Consider the following 19848-nt stretch of genomic DNA (forward strand, 5'->3'; position numbering starts at 1 on the left):
AGTTAAAAAGTCTAACGATCCTGTGTTACTCGACATGATGGTTACCTTAATGAGAAAGGCCCAGAGGCCTAAAAGGGCTTAATGTTTTGTGAAATCTTACAGGTGATTTTGAAAACACTGTATGGAGTAACCAACTGTCTCTTGTTGGTTAATGAGTTTATAATTTTAAACGTGGCTATTTGAAGACTTTTGTCATCCACAGTTTTGTATATCAGATCTGCTGCTCGTAGAACTAAAACATTGTTGGTTCTGCATTTAGCTGTCCTCCTATAGCTTCTCCAGCCACTTCTACTATAGTCAGTGCTTTGGGGTAACTCTGTAAACAGATGAAACCAATAATGCACTACAGGTTCCAACTGGGAGAAAGTATGGTTAACCGAGATTATTAAGAGCAGAAAGTAAATCGAATTGGTTGATGGTAATAAAAAACAGCTAAAGATTTCAGAAAACTATTACTAAAACTGCTTTATTGTTCTATCTTGTATGTTGTGTTATTCATGTGTACATATTGTATGGCTACACAGAAAAAAATTTTAAGAGCTCTGTCTTAATTGGCTTATAAATGAAAGATTGCTCATAAATTTAAATGCTAAAATTAATTGAAGATACATTAGATTCATGTGACCTGAATCTGTTTGTGAGATGTATTAAATCTGTTGGTAGAAAGAAACTAAAAAATGTTTTATATGTGTGTGCTTGAGTTTGCTGGTTAAACAAGCCACACTGTGTTAAATATTTAAGAGATAATTCCAAATACATGTATTCTTAAAATTTACAGAAGGCATTGGACCTCCCGGCAAATATTTTCATAAGTTATTATTTAATGGTTGAAACTGCTTGCTAAATTTCATTTTATATTGTTATTGTCAGTGGGCAATCTGGGAAGCTGGACTTGTTCCATCATTTCTTTATTCTAACATGGGAAACTGACTCTGTGCTGATGGCTTCTCCAAGATGTAGTTTGATTTTTAGATGTTATGAAAAGAATGGCTAATAATTTCTGTATAATAGCATAGCTTAAATGAGAGCTTAAATCATAACTTCATCACAGCTGAATTTACTTCACCATAGGATTCCAAATTCCCTTGGGCTAGATGATGAAAGTGACATCTTAAGTTTTAACATAATTATGTAGATTGGATTAAGTTTTAAATGACCATATTAAATTGGATTAAGTTTTAAAGTGGTCATGTAGATAGGACTAATTGTTAAAGTTATCGTATCAATAGAATTAATAGAATTAAAGAGTAAATGCTCCAACATGGGAAGCAGTCCATATAGCAGACTCATGGAATGGCAATTGCTCTAAGTAACGCTCAGTAACCTCAGAGTCAGCCCTAAAGGCATTCTGGTCTGGCCAAAATGCCCAGGAGAGCATTTCAGGTGTGGAAAGCCAGGACATTCATGCAAAAAGTTATCCCAACATGGAGAACCTCCCTGAGTGAGACCTCAGTAGAAAGAAGTGGTAATCAAAGAAGTATGCACTTTTTTCCAAAGGAGGAGAGAACTTCCACCTTGTTCAAGGCCTTGTCTGAATACTGACAGTCTGTGGGTTCAGAAGGCTTCCATAGCCTAGACAGCTCATGTCAAGAACCTAGGGTGATCATTGATGTCACACATAAGAGTGTTAATTGTTAAACTAATAACAGGAGTAACTGTGCACTAACTTCCCATGCAGGACCTTAATACTATGCTTAAAAAAACAGAGGGGGTAGTATTGTAACACCCCCCACCCCGTGAGCACATTAACTTTACGCCTTTAACCTTAAAGATGATCTTAAGCACAGCAGAGTTACCTAACTTTAAGACCAGCAATCATCTTTAAAAAAAAAAAAAGTTTTTTTAATAAAAAATAAAGGTAGACTACACAATATTTTATAATGGTCCTAGCAAAGGAGCGCTCATGGTGCACAGAAAGGACCCATGTGACTGTTTCCTGGGTGATAATGTGAGAATGTGGGAGAGAATACATAGTTTGAATACACTTCAGTATGTGCTGCTGATGTTAGCATACCTCCTTGGTAGGTACATAGCTAAATATGTGAAAATTTAAATCAACTTTAGACCAGCAATTCTAATAATATTTAGAATTTACAAAAAGATAACTTGGTAGATGAATAAGAATGTTTACTAAACATTGTCTTTTAAAGCAAAGCAGCTTGGAAAGAAAAAAAAAGAGTATGTCCTCCAATGAAAAATTTAGTAAATTATAGTTCATCCACACATTATGATACAGAACAGCCATTAAAAATAAATGAGGTGCCAATATTAAGTGATCACCAAGAAAATTTGATCCATAAAATAAAAATTATTGTATTAGTAAGTATGATCACATAAATGTATATATTTATTAATGCATACAAATAAAATTATTAATATTCATAACTTCTGCAGAGTGAGAGTAAAGTTTCATTTTGCACTTTTATTGTAATTTGCCATTAGCCCATTTTGAAGTCTAACTTAATGCGATTTATCTTGAATCCCTTCTAGAACAAATCAAGTTTAATGTATAGAATCTATGTTTGTCAATTTGTCTATACCTTTTATCCATGATACTTCTAAGACATTTTCCCTCCCACCTTGATGCTTCCCCACTAGTAGCCCAAAATTTTAGTCGACACCCCAAGTCTACTCTATATTCTTTTTCTCTCCTCTCTTCCCTCACCTCTCCTTTGTTTCCCTCTCCCCACTCCTTCCCACCAACTTCCACTTCAAAATTATTAATCTGAGCATCAAATCGAAAATTGAATATCATATCTGATGACTTGCTATTCTGATTTCTATAAGAAAAGGAAGGAAAAGAAGAATATAGTATACTACAACCTCATATCTTCTTATTTTCATATTCCAGAGAATTCAGAGCTTATAATGATATAATATTTCATTTCAAAGGAAGCTACAAGTTATGGAGATAAATTATAGCAGAAAAATCATTATTGATTTTAATCTCTTACGATGTTTTTTCATCAAAGCTTCTAATTTCATCAGAATAAGTATTATTACCCTATCTATGAAGACTGAGGAACTGAGCCATAAGCAGGATTAAATGACTTGTTGAAATTTTCAAAGTAAGCCACGAGGAACATCAGAAATCACATTCAGGTTATCAAGGCCTAGCTTTCCACCAAAGAGACTAGAGAATCAATACCACTTTTCAGCTCTGCAGGACTTTCGTTTATAAGCATTTATCACATGTTTCTTTAAGATTTTAATGTCGTCTAATAATAACTGATAGAATTAAAAAGGAGAGAACGATCCAACATGGGTATTGGGATACACAGCAGAATCATAGAATGGCAGATGCCCTAAACAGCACTCGGGCTTCGGAATAAGCCCTTAAGGCATTTGGATCGGCTAAAAAGCCCATGAGAATTTCTCAGGCATGGAAAGCCAAGACACTCTGGCAAAAAAAATTACCCAAATGAAAGATCTCTGTGCGTGAGATCTCAGCAGAAACAATGGGCCATCAAAGAAGGAAGTACCTTTCTCTGAAGGGAGGAGAGAGCTTCAACTTTGAATATGGCCTTGTCTAAATTTAAAGATCAGAGTTGGTGAACTCAAGAGGCCGCCATAGCCTTGGCAGCTCATGACAAGAGCTTCGTATGATTACTGATGTCATAAATAAGAGTGTCAATTGTTAAATCAACAACGGGAGTCACTATTAATCATTTTTTAATCTGAATATATTTTTGGGTTTTTGTTTTGTTTTTGTTTTGCTATTGAGTTCTACTTAATACTATTGGTTGAACTCTTTAATTGACACACGATTATTCTTAGGTGTTCAAATTTAACTGAAAAGTGATCCCTGTTAAATATAAGAGTGGGAATAAGAGAGGGAGTAGATGTACAGTTCAGCACATGCCCAGTCAGACTAGCCCCAAATGGTAGAGTTAGAAACGTGCCAGGGGATTCCAATTCAATCCCATCAAGGTGGCATGTACCAATGCCATCTCACTAGTCAAAGTGATCAGTTTCAGTTCATAATTGATCATAATGATAGGATTAAGAGTCAAAGGCATCACATAAACAAGACTAGTGTCTGCTAATACTGATAGAATTAAAAAGAAGAGAATGATCCAACATGGGATCAACACAGCAGACTCATAGAATGGCAGATGTCCTAAACAACACTCTGGCCTCAGAACCAGCCCTAAGGCATTTAGATCTGGCTAAAGAGCCAATGAGAGTATTTCAGGCATGGAAAGCCAAGACACTCTGGCAAAACAAACAAACAAACAAACAAAAAACACCTAAATGAAAGATCTCTGCAAGTGAGATCTCAGCAGAAAGAACGGGCCATCAAAGAAGGAGGTACCTTTCTCTGAAGGGAGGAGAGAACTTCCACTTTGACTATGACCCTGTCTAAATAAGATCAGAGTTGGCAAACTCAAAAGGCTTCCATAGCCTTGGCAACTCATGAAAAGAGCCTTGGGTGATTACTGACGCCATAAATAAGAGCGTTAATTGTTAAAACAACAACAGAAGTCACTGTGCACTTACTCCTCATGTAGGCTCTCTGTGCTTAATGTGTTGTACAATGTAAATTAATTCTATAACTAGTACTTAAACAATATTTTACACTTTGTGTTTCTATGTGGGTGCAAACAAACTGTTGAAATCTTTACTTAATATATACTAAATTGATCTGTATATAAAGAGAATTGAAAATGAATCTTGATGTGAAGGGGATGGGAGAGGGAGCAGGAGATGGGAGGGTTGCAGGTGGGAGGGAAGGTATGGGGGGGGGGGAATCCATTGTAATCCAAAATCTGTACTTTGGAAATTTATATTTATTAAATAAAAGTTAAAAAAAAAAACCCGGAGTATTTCTCACTACATAGTGCAAACACATTTCTGCCTTGGTGAGCAGATAAGGAATGAGAAAATGGAGGGAGGTCGATTGAATTTCTACCTCAGTCACTGAATTGCAGTGTCATCTTGAACAAGTAATTTTGCTTGCATGCTGTAACTTCTCAGCTGTTTAGGGGAAAAAAAAAAAAAAAACAGAACCCTTTGCTTCTCCCTAGGGAATTAAGAGCTACTTAGATAATCTCTGTAAAGCCTTTGGAGCTCAATGATATTAAATGAAAAGAAAGAACAAGAAGCCATCTGCATCATTCTAATACTAATTCAAGATCTAAGAAATATTCATTGTCTCAAGAAGTTCTCTTCCCAGGCAATTTCACTGATTTATTGAGACTCACAGGATGTCCCTAAAGGCAAAAAAGATCTATAGAATGCAGAAGAAAAATAAAGTACATAACATCGTGCCTCTATAAGCTAAAGTCTCTAGGTAATTCAGGTTCAAATTCTTTACCAGTAGGTGTGACTTTCAAAGGGCTATTTATTCTCCCTCAACTCAGTTCCTTTGGAAAATGAGACTAAGTTGAATACACATATGATAAGACTGTGAAATTAAGTCAGCTGGTAAAATAACTTAGAAGAATAGCTACCACATTGTAAGAACTAAATAAATGTTAGCTATTATCATTGCTGTAACTATTGAGGTTATTTTTAATCATTATACATAACATGTTATAGTATTAATTTATAATACAATATTAATGTTAGAATATTTAAGGGTATGTGGATATGTCTCAAATTCTCTACTAATCTGAGATAAATTTATATTGAAATGCTCCTCTCAGAAAATCAGGGATCACCAATTTTTTTTGCTGAAAAGGGACAAACAGTAAATAGTTGCAGCTTTGATTCACACAATCTCTTAATGACTGCCTGAAAACAGTTATTAAGAAGACATAACAATGGATATGGCCTTGCTTCAAAAAATTTTTTTCAAAAACAAGATATAGTTTTCCAATCCTTAAAATAAAAACCCCAAATCTTTCAAAGTCATTGTTTTTGTTTAGTTAGGTTGTTTGAGAGGAAGAGACAAAGACAGACTGCTCATCTGCTGATTAACTCTCCAGATGCCCACAATGGCTAGACTAGGCCAGGACAAAAGTTAGGAACCCAGAATGCAATCTGTATCTCTCACATGGATGACAGGAACTGTTACTTGAGCCATTACTGCTGCTCAAGGGCCTGCACTGGAGAGAGCTAAAGTCAGGAGCCAGAGCTAGGTATTAACCCCAGATGCTCCAATATAGGAAATAAGTGTCCTAACCACTAAGCTAAACACCTGGTCCCAAAGTCATTGCTTTATTTTTACCTGTGAAGAAAGCTAAGACCTTAATAAGTAAACTACACTTGCTGCCAAAAAAACCAGAAAACTTATTTGTCATTATGTTGCTCCAGAAACCCCCTCAAAGCAATGTGTCAATGCCCCTACAGGAAGACTGTTCAGGTTACAAAGGAAAGCTCTAACAATGAGCACACAGAGAGAAGCTACTTCCAGAATGTGAGTGGCATTTCTTTTGCAAAGTCTTAAATGAACAACCGTCAATCTTTAAAAATATGGTTGAGGACAGAAGTCATTGTGCATGTTATTGAGGACAGAAGTCTCTGTGCACTCCCCATGTAGGACCTCTGTCCTTAATGAGTTGTACTATGAGAATTAACTTCAAAACTTGTTCTCAAACAGTACTTTACACGTTGTGTGTTTGTGGATACAAACTGTTGAAATCTTTACTTAGTACAGAGTTGGTCTTCTGTATATACAGTTAATTAAAAATGAATCTTAATGAAGAATGGGATGGGAGAGGGAGTAGGAGGTGGGACAGGAGTTGGGGTGGGAGGGTGGGTATGGGGAAAAACCACTATATTCCTAAAACTGTACCTATGCAATTTGCATTCATTTAAAAAGCTTTAAAAATATGGTTGAGGTAGTTGTGATATTTAGAGTGAACATTTTGAACCATTACAGATGTAGAGCCTAAAATATAACCAAAAATGCTAAGAAAGGCTTCATTAGGAAGGAAGCAATATCCCAAAACACCCTGATAAGGATCAGGAAGGATAGCTAATGGTAAAGGTTGATGGTGAGGGGTTGTCACATTCTAATCACAGATCAGCACAGCACGGACCATGTAAGATAAACACAAAAATGGACCTGATGAGCATGAGAACTATTCTCAATATTACTTAAGAGGACTTTCCAGCTCCCTGATGAAAATAAGCTAAAAATTAATATTAGAACATCTTTGTATATCATTTCTAGTGATAACAATTAGCTCAAAATATTATTTTATCCTTGCAATACTGAAATATTGAAATTATTTCTTTGAAATTTGTATTTCACATGGACCTCATGAAAATAAAGTGTAGGGATTCCTTGTGTTGCCTCATTACTATCTTAAGACTTGGTCAGTTTGTTTTGCAACAGAACATTCTATACCAAGCATTAAACATTTTTCTGTATTGAATACCATTTGGTGAAAGGTGATTTTCAAAGAGAAGACTTTAAAGAAGAAGATAGTATGAAAAATGATTAGACAGTAGGAGTCCAATAGCAGGAATTATGATGCTCTGTTTATGAGTGAATATTGTCTGATCTTTAGACACTCATATAAATATTCAATGAATGAACGAATAAATGTACATTACTTATATTTTTATTTTGTGGATGAGTTTAGTCACTCACAATCCACTGAATAGCTTCACATAACTTTCTATAAGAACATTCCTCTAGATGCTATATTATATGTTGAGGTAGAAATCACATAATACTATAAACAAAATGTGTCACATAAATAAAATTGAATAAGCAATGAGCATAAATAACAAGTAATTTTCTATCTATCTGTTCTTTTTTTAATATTTTTATTTATTTATTTGAAAGGTAGAGTTACAGTGAGAGGGAGAGACAAAGAGAAAGGTCTTCCTTCCATTGGTTCACTCCTCAGATGGCCACCATGGCGGAGCTGTGCCGATCCAAAGCCAGGAGCCAGGTGCTTCTTTCCTGTCTCCCATGCGGGTGGCAGGGGCCCATGCACTTGGGCCATCTTCTACTGCTTTCCCAGGGCATAGCAGAGAGCTGGATTGGAAAAGGGGCAGCTGGGACTAGAACTGGTGACCATATGGGATGTTGGAGCCGCAGGCAGAGGATTAACCTACTGCACCAGAGCGCTGGCCCCTCTATCTGTTCTACATTTACAAATATACAAACATATGTATGTACAAACATACATATGTACATACAAAGATATGTACATACAAAGATATGGAACAGCTAGAAATAAATTAAGGAATTTTTCATTTTAGAACACTGAAACAATTCCCCACAAATGTCAAGGGCTGCCTTTGGGTTGACAGTGTATTTATCAAGTATGTAAAGATTATCATTATGAAGTTATCTGTCTCTAACTTGAAGTCAAGTTTAATTGTGTCCTTTCTTATAGTTAGACAGTAATTATGAGATACAGGTTTCTAGTAAGACATTGAAAGAGAAGAAAGAAATCACAGAATTTGGGTCTCTAATGATGTCAAATTTCCAGTATTGATGTATTTTATAAAATCTGCATTTGCATAATGATATTATATATCATAAGTTTATATATTTATTGTATATTTATATTTATAAAATCTAGACTTCATAAGTTATGTGTGTATATGTATATATTAGATAATTTATTGAATCTTTCACTTGAGATTTAGTCATAAATTTAGTAAAAGTGTTAAGCTTGGCCAGTTCTCTAAAATGTTTTCACTGCAGGGGCCAGTGCTGTGGCACAGGTTATTAATCCTCCACCTGCAGTGCTGGTATCCAACATGGGTGTCAGTTCTAGTCCCAGCTGCTCCTCTTCCAATCCAGCTCTCTGCAGATGGCCTGGGAAAGCAGTAGAAGATGGCCCAAGTCTTGGGCCCCTGCACCCATGTGGGAGACCTGGAGGAAGCTCCTGGCTCCTGGCTTCGGATCGACCCAGCTCCAGGCATCACTGCCGTTTGGGGAGTGAACCAGTGGATGGAAGACCTTTCTCTCTGTCTCTCCATCTCACTGTCTGTAACTCTACCTGTCAACTAAATAAAATAAAATATTAAAAAAATGTTTTTACTGCGTACCACTGTATTTCTAGAAACAGAAGTAACATATATGATCAACTTTATCTATAGTGCTTTTTTATTTTCATAAAACAAGACTCAATGTGTCCAATTGTAGTTCCTTTATGATTATCAAAGTCCCCATTGCTGAGATTATTGTTTTATAATATTCAACCAGAACTTTTATGTTGTTTCCTAGTGTTTGAGGACTTTCAGTTATCATGTTCAGAGAGTATTCAGATATAGTAGAGACTTCAGGAGAAATAAATTGCCTGAAATCCTTCACAAAACTATAATTATATTAAGGACTTCATAAAGTATAAGCCTAATGAAATTATAGGCATGTAATTATCCATGAATTTTTAATAGTCTGTAATTTATTTCTGCCAAATTTCTGTAATTTAGCACTTTATAGTCTGGAATGCTATATTACACACAGGACAAGTTTAAAACATACGCTACATGTTTTAAATTGGTAAAAGAGTAGTGAGACAAAAAGAAACAAATTTTTGCATTCTGGCATAATGATAATATCTATTTAAATCTATATAATCTTGCATTTGTAATTTGAAGATAATTCAAAATAATTGAAGATGCCAAGCTCAGTTATAGGCGAGACAGAGGAACCAAGCTCACTCATAGGGGCCAGCACTGTGGCAAAGTGGGAAAAGCCGCCACCTACAGTGCCAGCATCCCATATGGGCGCTGGTTCGAGTCCTGGATGTTCCATTTCTGATTCAGCTTTCTGCTATGGCCTGGGAAATCAGTAGAAGATGGCCCAAGTCCTGGGCCCATGCACCCGCGTGGTAGACCCAGAGGAAGTTCCTGGCTCATGGCTTTGGATCAGCGCAGCTCTGGCTGTTATGGCCAGTTGGGGACTGAACCAGCGAATGGAAGATATATATATCTCTCTCTCTGCCTCTCCGTCTCTCTCTGTGTAACTCTGACTTTCAAATAAATAAATAAATCTTTTAAAAAAAGCATTTAAAGCTATTTGTCTTTTTTTTCTTTTTTCTTTTTTTTTCCTCTTCAGGAGAATATTTTAAGAAAGATTATGGCTAAGGGACAAGCTTAAAATCTTCAAGAAACATATTATTAAGCTACTTAATAATGTTTATAAAGTCTATTTACAAACAACATTCATGCTGTATCATATATATATATACAGTGCAGTATAATTCATGCTATAATACACACATGTTGTTTATATATAATGCATTATATATATACTTTAGCATAATGCATTATAAAATTTTTGTTTATAAACATTTAATGCATTATATATTGTTTATAATTTAATGCATTATATATTGTTTATAACACATATAATACACTATTTAAAAATTTTTAAAATATTGAAAATAGCATTTTTCAAAATGATTCATTTCAAACATACTTCGTAAGAAAGAAAAACAGGAATAAAACTTTATGGTTGTCAACACTCAGTGATAGAATTTCATGAAGAGGGAATTACTAGAAAATGAGTGTTGCAATTAAGAATGCAGGGTCAGGGCTGACACTGTGGGCACTGTGGTATAGAGGATAAAGCCGCCACCTGCAAGTGTTGTTAGTAGGGCTTTTGTTTCCATCTACTGAGGGAAGGGGAAAAAAAGATCAAACAAGTGAGCAGCCTATTGTGTCTATTAAAGGGTGTGGTTGCCAATGACTAATACAATCATTTCCCACTTGAAGAGCTTCAGGTTCAAAACACAGTTTCAGTTATCTCTGAAACGAAAGGAATGCTCACAATTCTATCACCACTTCCACTCTCTGAGATCATTACCATATCAACTTTGGGAAAGGAGGCATCAGGTCATGCGTCTGAGCTGAAGAGGAAATGCTACCCTAAAAACATCCTCGGAGATAAATGTCAGAGCAGAACCACTACTCAATCACCTCTTTGTTAAGGCACTCATCTTGCAAAACTGACAATTCACAGGATGTAACTATGTACATGAATACGCTAATTAAATTTTTTTCATGGTGTGACCTTCATATTAAATAATATATAATGTCCTCTGAACTTAACACACCCCCAGAAATATCATGTATTAAAATAGGACCTGCTTATTGGGTGTCATCAACAGAAAATAGTTATAAAAGAATGTCTAAAGCAGTATGGCTCTACCCAAAAATTCCTGCATAATTTTGTTTAGTGAGGACCTAAATGACATTCTCAAGTACAATTTTTTTTAAAAGTAATCTACTAGATCCTATTCTTATAAATGGCATTGATAATATTCTTCCTCTATTGGATTGTGAAGCAGGGAAGTCGAGCTAAGAATAAAAGCAGCCCTTTCGCTATCAGAGTAGCTCAGACCTCTCCAAGGTGACATTTGCAACTCACATCAAGCCTGAGTTATTACTGGGGCTATCTTTATATGTCAAAACTAAAGGAGAAGGGCTAGTGAGGACACTTTTTTGCTTCAAATGAAGCAAACTGAGATGTACATCATTTTACTCATACACTGAATTCCCCTCCCCTTTTTCCCTCCTGCTGCTTTCCTGCTTGGAGCTGACTCCTCCTTCTTGCAGCTCGGAGGATCACAGGCTGGTTGAAGAACTCTGAGGTTTGGATGGCAGCCTGTTTCCAGGCTCTCTATTGACTCTGACAGTCTCTCTCTCTCTCTCTCTCTCTCTCTCTCTCTCTCTCTCTCTCTCTCCCTCCCTCCCTCCCTCCCTCTCTCTTTCTCCCTCCTTCCCTCTCCCCCCTCTCTTTCCTTCTGTCTCTGCCACCAGAGCTGAAACCTACCTAACAATCTCTGCCTTTGAATCCAGCTCTGGAACCAAACGCATGATTTCACAGCGCTTAAAAGTGAATGCAGTTTGATTACCTCAAGCTACAAGCTGCTTTACTCCGCAGAAGCCCCCAAACGGATCCCGACGGCCTTGCTTATCAGTCTACCTGAGGAGTTTGCTTGTTGCCTGAAACTTGATGGTGGGAGAGAGGTTTTGGTTTGTTCCTTTTTAATTGGAATGTTGAAAAGTTTCTTACTAATGCTTGAAATGGAACACTCTTTTTAAATATGGGTTGAGGCAGATCTAAAGGAAACTTACCTGGCAATTTCCTGCAAGACTGGCTGGAGGAAACATCTAGAGGATAACTTGGTAGGAGAAATGAGATCTGATTTGCAACAGCTGTTTTGAAAAAAATCACGAGTTATTGAGAAGGTTAAGTAAATATTGACCCAGGACAATGCCTTTATTTCTCAGTAACTTATTAACAAATGACTCCAGCCTGTGGAAAGAAAATCATAATTCTACGGACCTTTTAGGTCCGCCAGGAACTCTGCATATCTATCTGTTTTGTCTGACATGTTTAATGACTCTTGCAGCCCTGGCGGGCAGCATTTTTTCACTGATTTCCCTGCTAAAAATGCAGAACCGAACTGTTGTGTCCATGCTAGTGGCTTTCTGGTCTGTGGATGATTTCCTGGGCGTCCTGGCGGTGACCATCTTCATATTTTTGCAGTGGCCAGGCGAGGTCCCTGGCAACTTCCAGTCTCTGTGCACCACCTCTGCCTTACTGTATTTATGCCAGGGCCTCTCCAGCAACTTGAAGGCGACTCTGGTAGTCGCCTACAACTTTTACACTTTGCGCAGAGCTGTGATGAGCCAGGCAAGCTCCAGGAGCTCGGGCCAGGTTCTTGGCGTGGCGCTGGCCCTGTGGGCAGTCAGCCTGCTGCTCTCGGCGCTCCCGCTGTGCGGCTGGGGCTCCTTCGTGCGCACGCCCTGGGGCTGCCTGGCCGACTGCTCCAGTTCCTACGTGCTGCTCCTCTTCGCCGTGTACGCTTCGGCCTTCGTGCTGCTCGCTGGTCTCTCGCTCCCGCTCATTCCCCAGCTGCTATGTTCGGAGGAGCCGCAGAGACTACACGGCAATTATCAGGAAATTTCCCGAGGGGCTTCCACTCCCGGCACCCCTCCTACCGGGGGAAGAACGCTTTCCCTGTCTCCCGAGACTGCTCCGGACCGGGCTGTGCGCTGCGCTGCGGGAGGCTCCCCGAGCTCGGACACCGTTTTTGGAGCCGGACCTCGAGCTGCCGCTGGGGCTGGAGCCCGCAGGAGCGACCACCGGGGGACTCTCTATGGCACCAGAAGCTACACCGTGAGCGTCGCGCAGAAGCGCTTCGCCTTGATCCTAGCGCTGACTAAAGTCCTCCTTTGGCTGCCCATGATGGTAAAAGTGCATTTGTTCTGTGTCCGTGAGTGCCAGGCGGCGTGGGTGCGGGTAGGGATTGGTGACGCGGGTTTGGGGAGTCGCCAGCAGATGCCCAGTTAAGTCCGCTTCCGAATGTGTCTCTTAGGTTTTAGAGACGCTTTGCCGGAAGGCCGACCGCAGGGAGGGCCAGTGAGCCGCGAAGCTTTGGCTACTGAGCTTCTTGTGTAGACATTGAGGAGAAAGGGGAGCGCTTTCGGTCGTGGGCGACTTTCCATGGGGTTTCCCTAGATCTATCGTTACAAAGGACAACAAAATCTGGGAATATTCACAAAAGGAGGGACAGAGTAAAAAGGGTCTCTTCTCCGACGGTCTGGCTTCCTTTTCCCTTTGCTCCATTCCGGTCGGATGAGGGCACCGCCCATCCTCAGCCTGGGAAAGGAGAGAACCCAGTCCAGGAAGGAAAGAGGCGACAAAAGAGTTTCTGCTTCCCGCCTCCAGGGGTGAGCCCAGTTGAGAGGTGACAGAGTGGCACCCTGCTGTGGCAAGCGTGCCTGGGCAGAGGTGAGGAACCAGGGAGGTGACAAAGGCCATCTGGAACGACAGATGCAGGTCCCATGGTCGCCAGATTCCCTGCGTGATGTCCCCCACGCTGTTGAGTGTGCTTTCCTGGCTTGACTTGGAAACTGACACAGATCTACTACTCTAGAGCAGGTATCACGAAAATTCTGATCTGGCACAGTGCGGGTGCATCTCACCAGTCCCTGGAGTCCACCAGGTGCAGAGATTCTAGTTTTCACTCAGCAAAGGATATGGGGCAGTGTGATTGCAGGAAAGGTTTAGCAAGCCGAAAATGGGATTCTAGGTTGGGTCTCAAGTTCTGTTCCCCTTTGCAGATCCACATGGTGGTCAAACACGTGAAAGAGTTTCAGAACCTTCCCTTGGAGACACTCAGCTTTCTACTAACCCTGCTGGCCATCACTGTAACCCCTGTATTTGTCTTGTCCAAACGCTGGACCCATTTGCCCTGTGGCTGCATCATTAACTGCAAGCAGAACACACTGGCAGTGGCATCTGATGGGGAAAAAAGTAAGTTTGGACAGTGTGGCAATTGGAAGCAATATGCATGCAGTCAAATACAGAAAAGTGGTACATCGACAAAGTTGTCCAAGTAGGAGATAAGAGGCCAAGGACAAATGTAAGTGGTAAATAGCCAGAAAATGATTACATTAAACAAACCTTAACATGTTGCAATGGGTTTCAAATGAGGTAGGTTTTAAACAATACTGTGAAATATTCGCACATTAAGGAATTATTTTAGGTAAGAAAGGAAGAAAACAATATTCATTCATTTCCAAAACCCTAAGATATATCCACCATAGCTTTCATCCCAAGTAGAAAACAAATTCCCCTCCCAAATCTATAAATTGTTACGAGAAGCCAACATCTGAAAAGACATTGTTTACTCTCTGAAAAGAATTTAAAATTCATGTTATAACCATTAAAATTCAGCAGAACAGAAAGAAAAATATTTTCATGATTTTGCTGCCTGTATTCTTATATTAGAGTTTTGAAAAGTTTTCAGATTAAGTAATCTGAATGCCTGAAAACAATTCCAAAGCAAAATGTAAGTGTGTACCTCTGTTGTTAGAAACACATAGCAAAGAGCACCTTCTGTTTCAAGAAAAGACATTGGTGGCGGTTTGTCTTTATGTTCATGTATGAATCGAGCCACGCTATTTACTTTTGTAAAAATCTATGTTCTACAAAGTAACCATAGAGTGGGAATGGGAGGCAGGGCCAACCATAAAACTCTCCACAGTATAATTGTTTCCATAATGTAAGGCAGGAAAAAATTGAGAAAGGATCTTTATATGTTGACCCTGCCAGAAAGGAAAAGGATCATTGCAGACAAAAGATAGACTGTACTATTTCATGAATCTAAGACTGCATAGTGTATGCTGAATTAACTGTCTCATTAATTATTCTTGCTGTGAATAAGCAAGTATATTCTTCTTTAACAAAGAAGAGAGGTTTAAAAGCAGTCCATCTCAGACTATTTTATGGTTGTAAAAATTGGTGAATACCAAAGCGCATTCTGTAAGCAGCTCAACAACAGGGTTATTTTATAAATATTAGTTATCCATGATTTGACATATTGCATGCCTTGATAGCATTTAAAATTTAGAATGTCTAGAGATTTTTCAAATGATAGAAATTTTTTTATTGTTAATATAAAAATTTATTGTTAATAGATGCCAAAATCATCTTTGTGTTTAAAATAACCAAAGAAAATAATGATGTGCCTCTAAAGATTAATATCCAGAGCAACAGAGAAAACTAACAAACTTTTAAAGCACTGATAAAAATACAAACATTACATAGAAGAAATCACTTATAAGCTAAAGGTTCTAACAGTCTAACAAACATTAACATTTGTTACTAAATTAGTGAACCGATCCTGTCTTATAACATTTAAGATTATGAGGAAAATTAAGTCCAGTGTCAGTGAAAATGAATTTAAGTCCCAATAAGGGGTTTAGGGAAGTCATTTTAAGTGGGGAACACCCATCTAGCTGAAAACAAATCAGTGCAACAGATATATTATTACAGAGGACCTAGCAAAGACTCTCTCTCTGTCCTGAATCTGACAGAAGAGCCTATAGTAGGCTAGATGCTTATAAATCAAATGGTTCCATTCTGTCATATGATCCAGGCTATGCCATAGGGAAATTCTCAGAATAAAAATGAGAATTTTTACTGTTTAAGGAGCTACCATAAATTTTCCTTCCACTACGATGACACAACAGAATTTTGAGACCCCAAAAGGGCTTACTCTCAGGTAGTCCAGATGCTTGATCAACTGTATGACTAATTCTTTGGGAGTATGGCTTTGGTTTTACATTTAAACTTTTTCTCCTTAACAAACTAGGATTGTCAACCCTATCTTCTTTTTACATTGTTTATCAATGAACTCTGAAGCAAGGGAAAGTATTTTTTTTTCCTCACCCATGTTTACCAAGGGATCATATTGCAGATGTAAATACATGTAATTCTACATCTTAGCACCAATGAATGGGAGTTGAACTATGGGCAACCAAAGGTGAATGTCAGTACTAGAAACTAATTTGCAAAAATAAGAATTCTCTACTGTTTCCATCAATAATCTGCACTACTAGTGCCTACGGTGAAGTGTTTTGAGGAAAAAAAAAAAGAATTTTTAAGACAGAAGACTCAGGTGGTAGACATAGGGGTTGTAAATGGCTTTCAGATTAATTGACTGACATGATGATTTCTTTCTTTAAACAAATAGTTAAAATGAAATACTTGATAGAAAGATCATATTTTCTTTCACTTTCTATTTTTTCACAAAATCAGAGTACCTGGTAAGTGACATAGTCTGAAAAGTTATTCATTTTATTTAACTGAGAATTACATCTAAAGTTACAATTTGTAAGATGTGATTAAAAGTACTAACTCATGTTTTATCCAGGGTTTGGGAATAATGAAGCTTTTGCTTTGCAAGATAAATACATTATGTTTATTTTTCAGAAGTGCAATATGGGTTTCAAAAGATCTTTGACTGTATTCTGATGGTCTAATTTTCTTGCAAGTTATTAAACAACAAAGGATCTCAGATTATACACAAAAAATTTAAAAACAACTCAACTATTGGTTTTGTTTGTTTTGCTTTGTATTTTAGGGACATAAAATTAGGGGTCAGGAATTCCACTATTTTCAAGACTTTCATCATATAAATAAAAAGTTTTTTAAAGGCATCATTTCTCAGAGCAAGTGTTTGGCCTATTACTTAAAACATTTGAGTCATATATCAGAGTGCCTGGATTTGATACCTGGCTCCAGCTCCTGACTCCAACTAATGCAGTCCCTAGAATGATTCAAGTACTTGGTTCCTACCACACGTTTGGTGAACCTAGACTGAGTTTCTGACTCCTGGCTTCAGCCCAATGGCACTTGTGTGCATTTAGGGGAGTGAACCCATGGATGATAAAGCTCTCTGTGTCTATCTTCTCAAATTAAAAAAAAAAAAAAGTAAAATTTTCCAAAATCCCGTTGACTTTTATAAAGATATCACTTCTCTGAAATCATATTCAATTAACTACCATCACTAAGTTGTGACTATCCCTAGCATACCAAGCGTGATTCCTATAGGCTGCTTTATTCAGTACCTCACTCACTCAAGCATTTCTTAGTAGAGTGTAACTATGTGTCTAGCACTGTGCTGTGTTTTCACTAAGAAAGAGAAGTTCCCAAGTCATGGCCCATGGAGTTGATTTTGTCTCAAAGACATGGTTGTTTAATCCAATCTGCATGGTTATTTTAAGTATAAAATGTTAAGATCAGTATATTTCATATTTAAAAAATTTTAAGATAAGTATATTTTATATTAGAATCTACATAACTGCTTTGTCTTCAAAAGTCAGAATAGTTGACAATACAAACGCTGTGCCTTTGACAACAACTGACTGGAGCTAAGAATCCGCTTTGGATGTAGGAGAGCTTTCCCATTTGCTATAACATATGCAATTTACTAATTCTGTAGCTATTTAAACTTTTCACTAATAAAAATAAATAAGCCAGACATGTTCTTTGCCCTCAAAGCACTTAAAGATAACCAATTTAACTTTTATACTAGTATTTCTTTCAGCATAGTATCATTAACTATGTTATTTTTGACAATTTTTTCTAGAAGTTCCCCCCCTTACAGCCAATCTCTAGTCAAATGTTGTAGTCTTTGTGCTAATATAATAATCTATTGTCTCCGTGTGATCTTTGTCAGAATTTATCTTTAATGTTAAAGGAAGTCATTAACTAGAAATATTTTTATTGGCTATACATCATAAGATGTATGTACATATGATGTATAGACATCATAATATATATGTATATGGATGTACTTCCTCTGACTTAGAAATAGCACATCCATGTCATTCTGCTGTCATCATCATTGTTGTCTCATGGATCTGATTAGCAGTAAAACAACTTCAAATAGAAGCTAATAACCGGAATTCTAGATTCAGTTATCTTTCTGTTCAAATCTGTTTTCACCAAGTAAGTAGTTTCAGGTTAGTGTCTTCTATCAGCTTGTTTCCTTAACTTTAAAGTAGAACCAGTAAACTTTTATTATGTAGGATGTTAGTGTATTAGAAACTATGATTTATGTGCATAACCAGGCCTTGGAAGTGTCTGTCACATCATGGTCTCTTTCACAAATCTGCTTTCTTCTCAGAGCCTAATACAGCTGCCTCTTGGTCCTCGTAACATGGAGGCAGTTTCCATTAATACATTTATACTCCTTCAAAAATACTTCTAATTTTTAGTTTATTTATTTCAGAATCATAACATGTAACTAATAAAATATGTAGTCATAGGCATCAATTTTATCGAGTAAGTAATAAAACTGAGATTTTGACAAATTATCACTTTATAAACTTAGGAAAAAGGGAGATCATCAATAATTAAAATATCCTTTTATTTCATTCATCTTCTAAGTTAAAAATCCTAATTTAAATTTATTGCACCACATTATGAGAAAAAGTAAGTATAAATATAAATAGGACAATGTATAAATTAACATCTATTTCTATCCTCCATTTTTAATAGGAATTTTTCTTGTTTACACTGTTGCTCAAACAACAAATGATATTTATAAATTATACTTTTCAGTCAGCAGCACTGCTGTGTAAATCTCTGGTTCTGGGAACATTTCAGTAATAGAATCAGCTTGTAAAGGCCACTAAGGTGTATTATAAAATGAATCAAATGTTACCTATGATTCCCACAGAAACTTTAGAGCTTTTCATAATTTTTCTACCAAAGATACCTAAATGTCTGACTATAAAACACAAAGCAATCAAAGTAGAAAATGTGTTTGAAACAAGCTGTATTTTAAAAGATAAAAAACAAAGCATTCATATATTTAGAAGACCATAGTATTTCCATCTTATTTAAAAAACAAACTGTATATTCCTATTGAACTCGTCTTGAAACTTATTAGCTTTACAGATACTGTGAAAAGCTTCAGTTCACAGAAATATTCATATATTCACTTTATTACCAATTCACTTAAAAATTTATTTGTTCCAGAAATTTACATGTTGTTTTTAAAAGTTTTAAAGCTGTATGGCAACATGGCAAATTCTTTTTTAAGATTTACTTATTTATTTGAAAGTCAGAGTTAGAGAGAGGAAGATACAGAGAAAGAGATCTTACATCTGCTAGTTCATTACCTAAATGGCCAAAATAACCAGGTCTCCCACATGGGTGCGGGGGCCCAAGCACTTAAAACATCTTCCACTGCTTTGTCAGGACATCAGCAGAGAACTTGATTGGAAGTAGAGCAACCTGGAGATGCTGGTGGCACAGGTGGCAGCTTTACCAGCTACACATAAAGCCTACTCCCAAGGTCTAATTTTTAATGTATACATTTATAGACATAAAAATGTCAATGTTTAAAGTAGACATATCTATTGGTATTGTCAGATGAATAATTCTTATAATGTTAAGGCTGAGTAATAATTAATTTTATATTTTTTAAAGATTTATTTACTTATTTGAAAGGCAGTTACAGACAGAGAGAGGGAGAGACAGAGAAAGCAGTCTTCCATCCACTGGTTCACTCCCCAAATGTCTGCAACTGCCAGGGCTGTGCCAAGCCAAAGCCAGGGGCCAAGAGTTTCTTCCAGTTCTCCCACATGGGTGCAAGGGCCTAAGCACTTGGGCTATCTTCT

The 19848-nt window shown here is 37.3% G+C and overlaps 1 protein-coding gene and 1 long non-coding RNA gene across 7 annotated transcripts in view; one reads left to right on the forward strand and one right to left on the reverse strand.

Annotated features, from left to right (window-relative positions):
* LOC133774852 (uncharacterized) overlaps nucleotides 1-19848 on the reverse strand; it is a 294451-nt gene that overhangs the window by 200461 nt on the left and 74142 nt on the right. The window lies entirely within an intron of this gene.
* GPR149 (G protein-coupled receptor 149) overlaps nucleotides 11482-19848 on the forward strand; it is a 75312-nt gene continuing 66945 nt past the window's right edge. For all 4 annotated transcript variants that reach the window (XM_062212772.1, XM_062212744.1, XM_062212752.1 and 1 more), the window contains exons 1-3: nucleotides 11482-11510; nucleotides 11719-13117; nucleotides 13993-14185. In XM_062212772.1, the coding sequence (XP_062068756.1) occupies nucleotides 12137-13117; nucleotides 13993-14185 (1174 nt within the window). In that variant the 5' untranslated portion in view covers nucleotides 11482-11510; nucleotides 11719-12136. The remainder of the gene's footprint in view (nucleotides 11511-11718; nucleotides 13118-13992; nucleotides 14186-19848) is intronic.

The sequence above is a fragment of the Lepus europaeus genome, chromosome 2 (assembly GCF_033115175.1).
Source record: "Lepus europaeus isolate LE1 chromosome 2, mLepTim1.pri, whole genome shotgun sequence".
NCBI classification, from domain to species: Eukaryota; Metazoa; Chordata; class Mammalia; order Lagomorpha; family Leporidae; genus Lepus; species Lepus europaeus.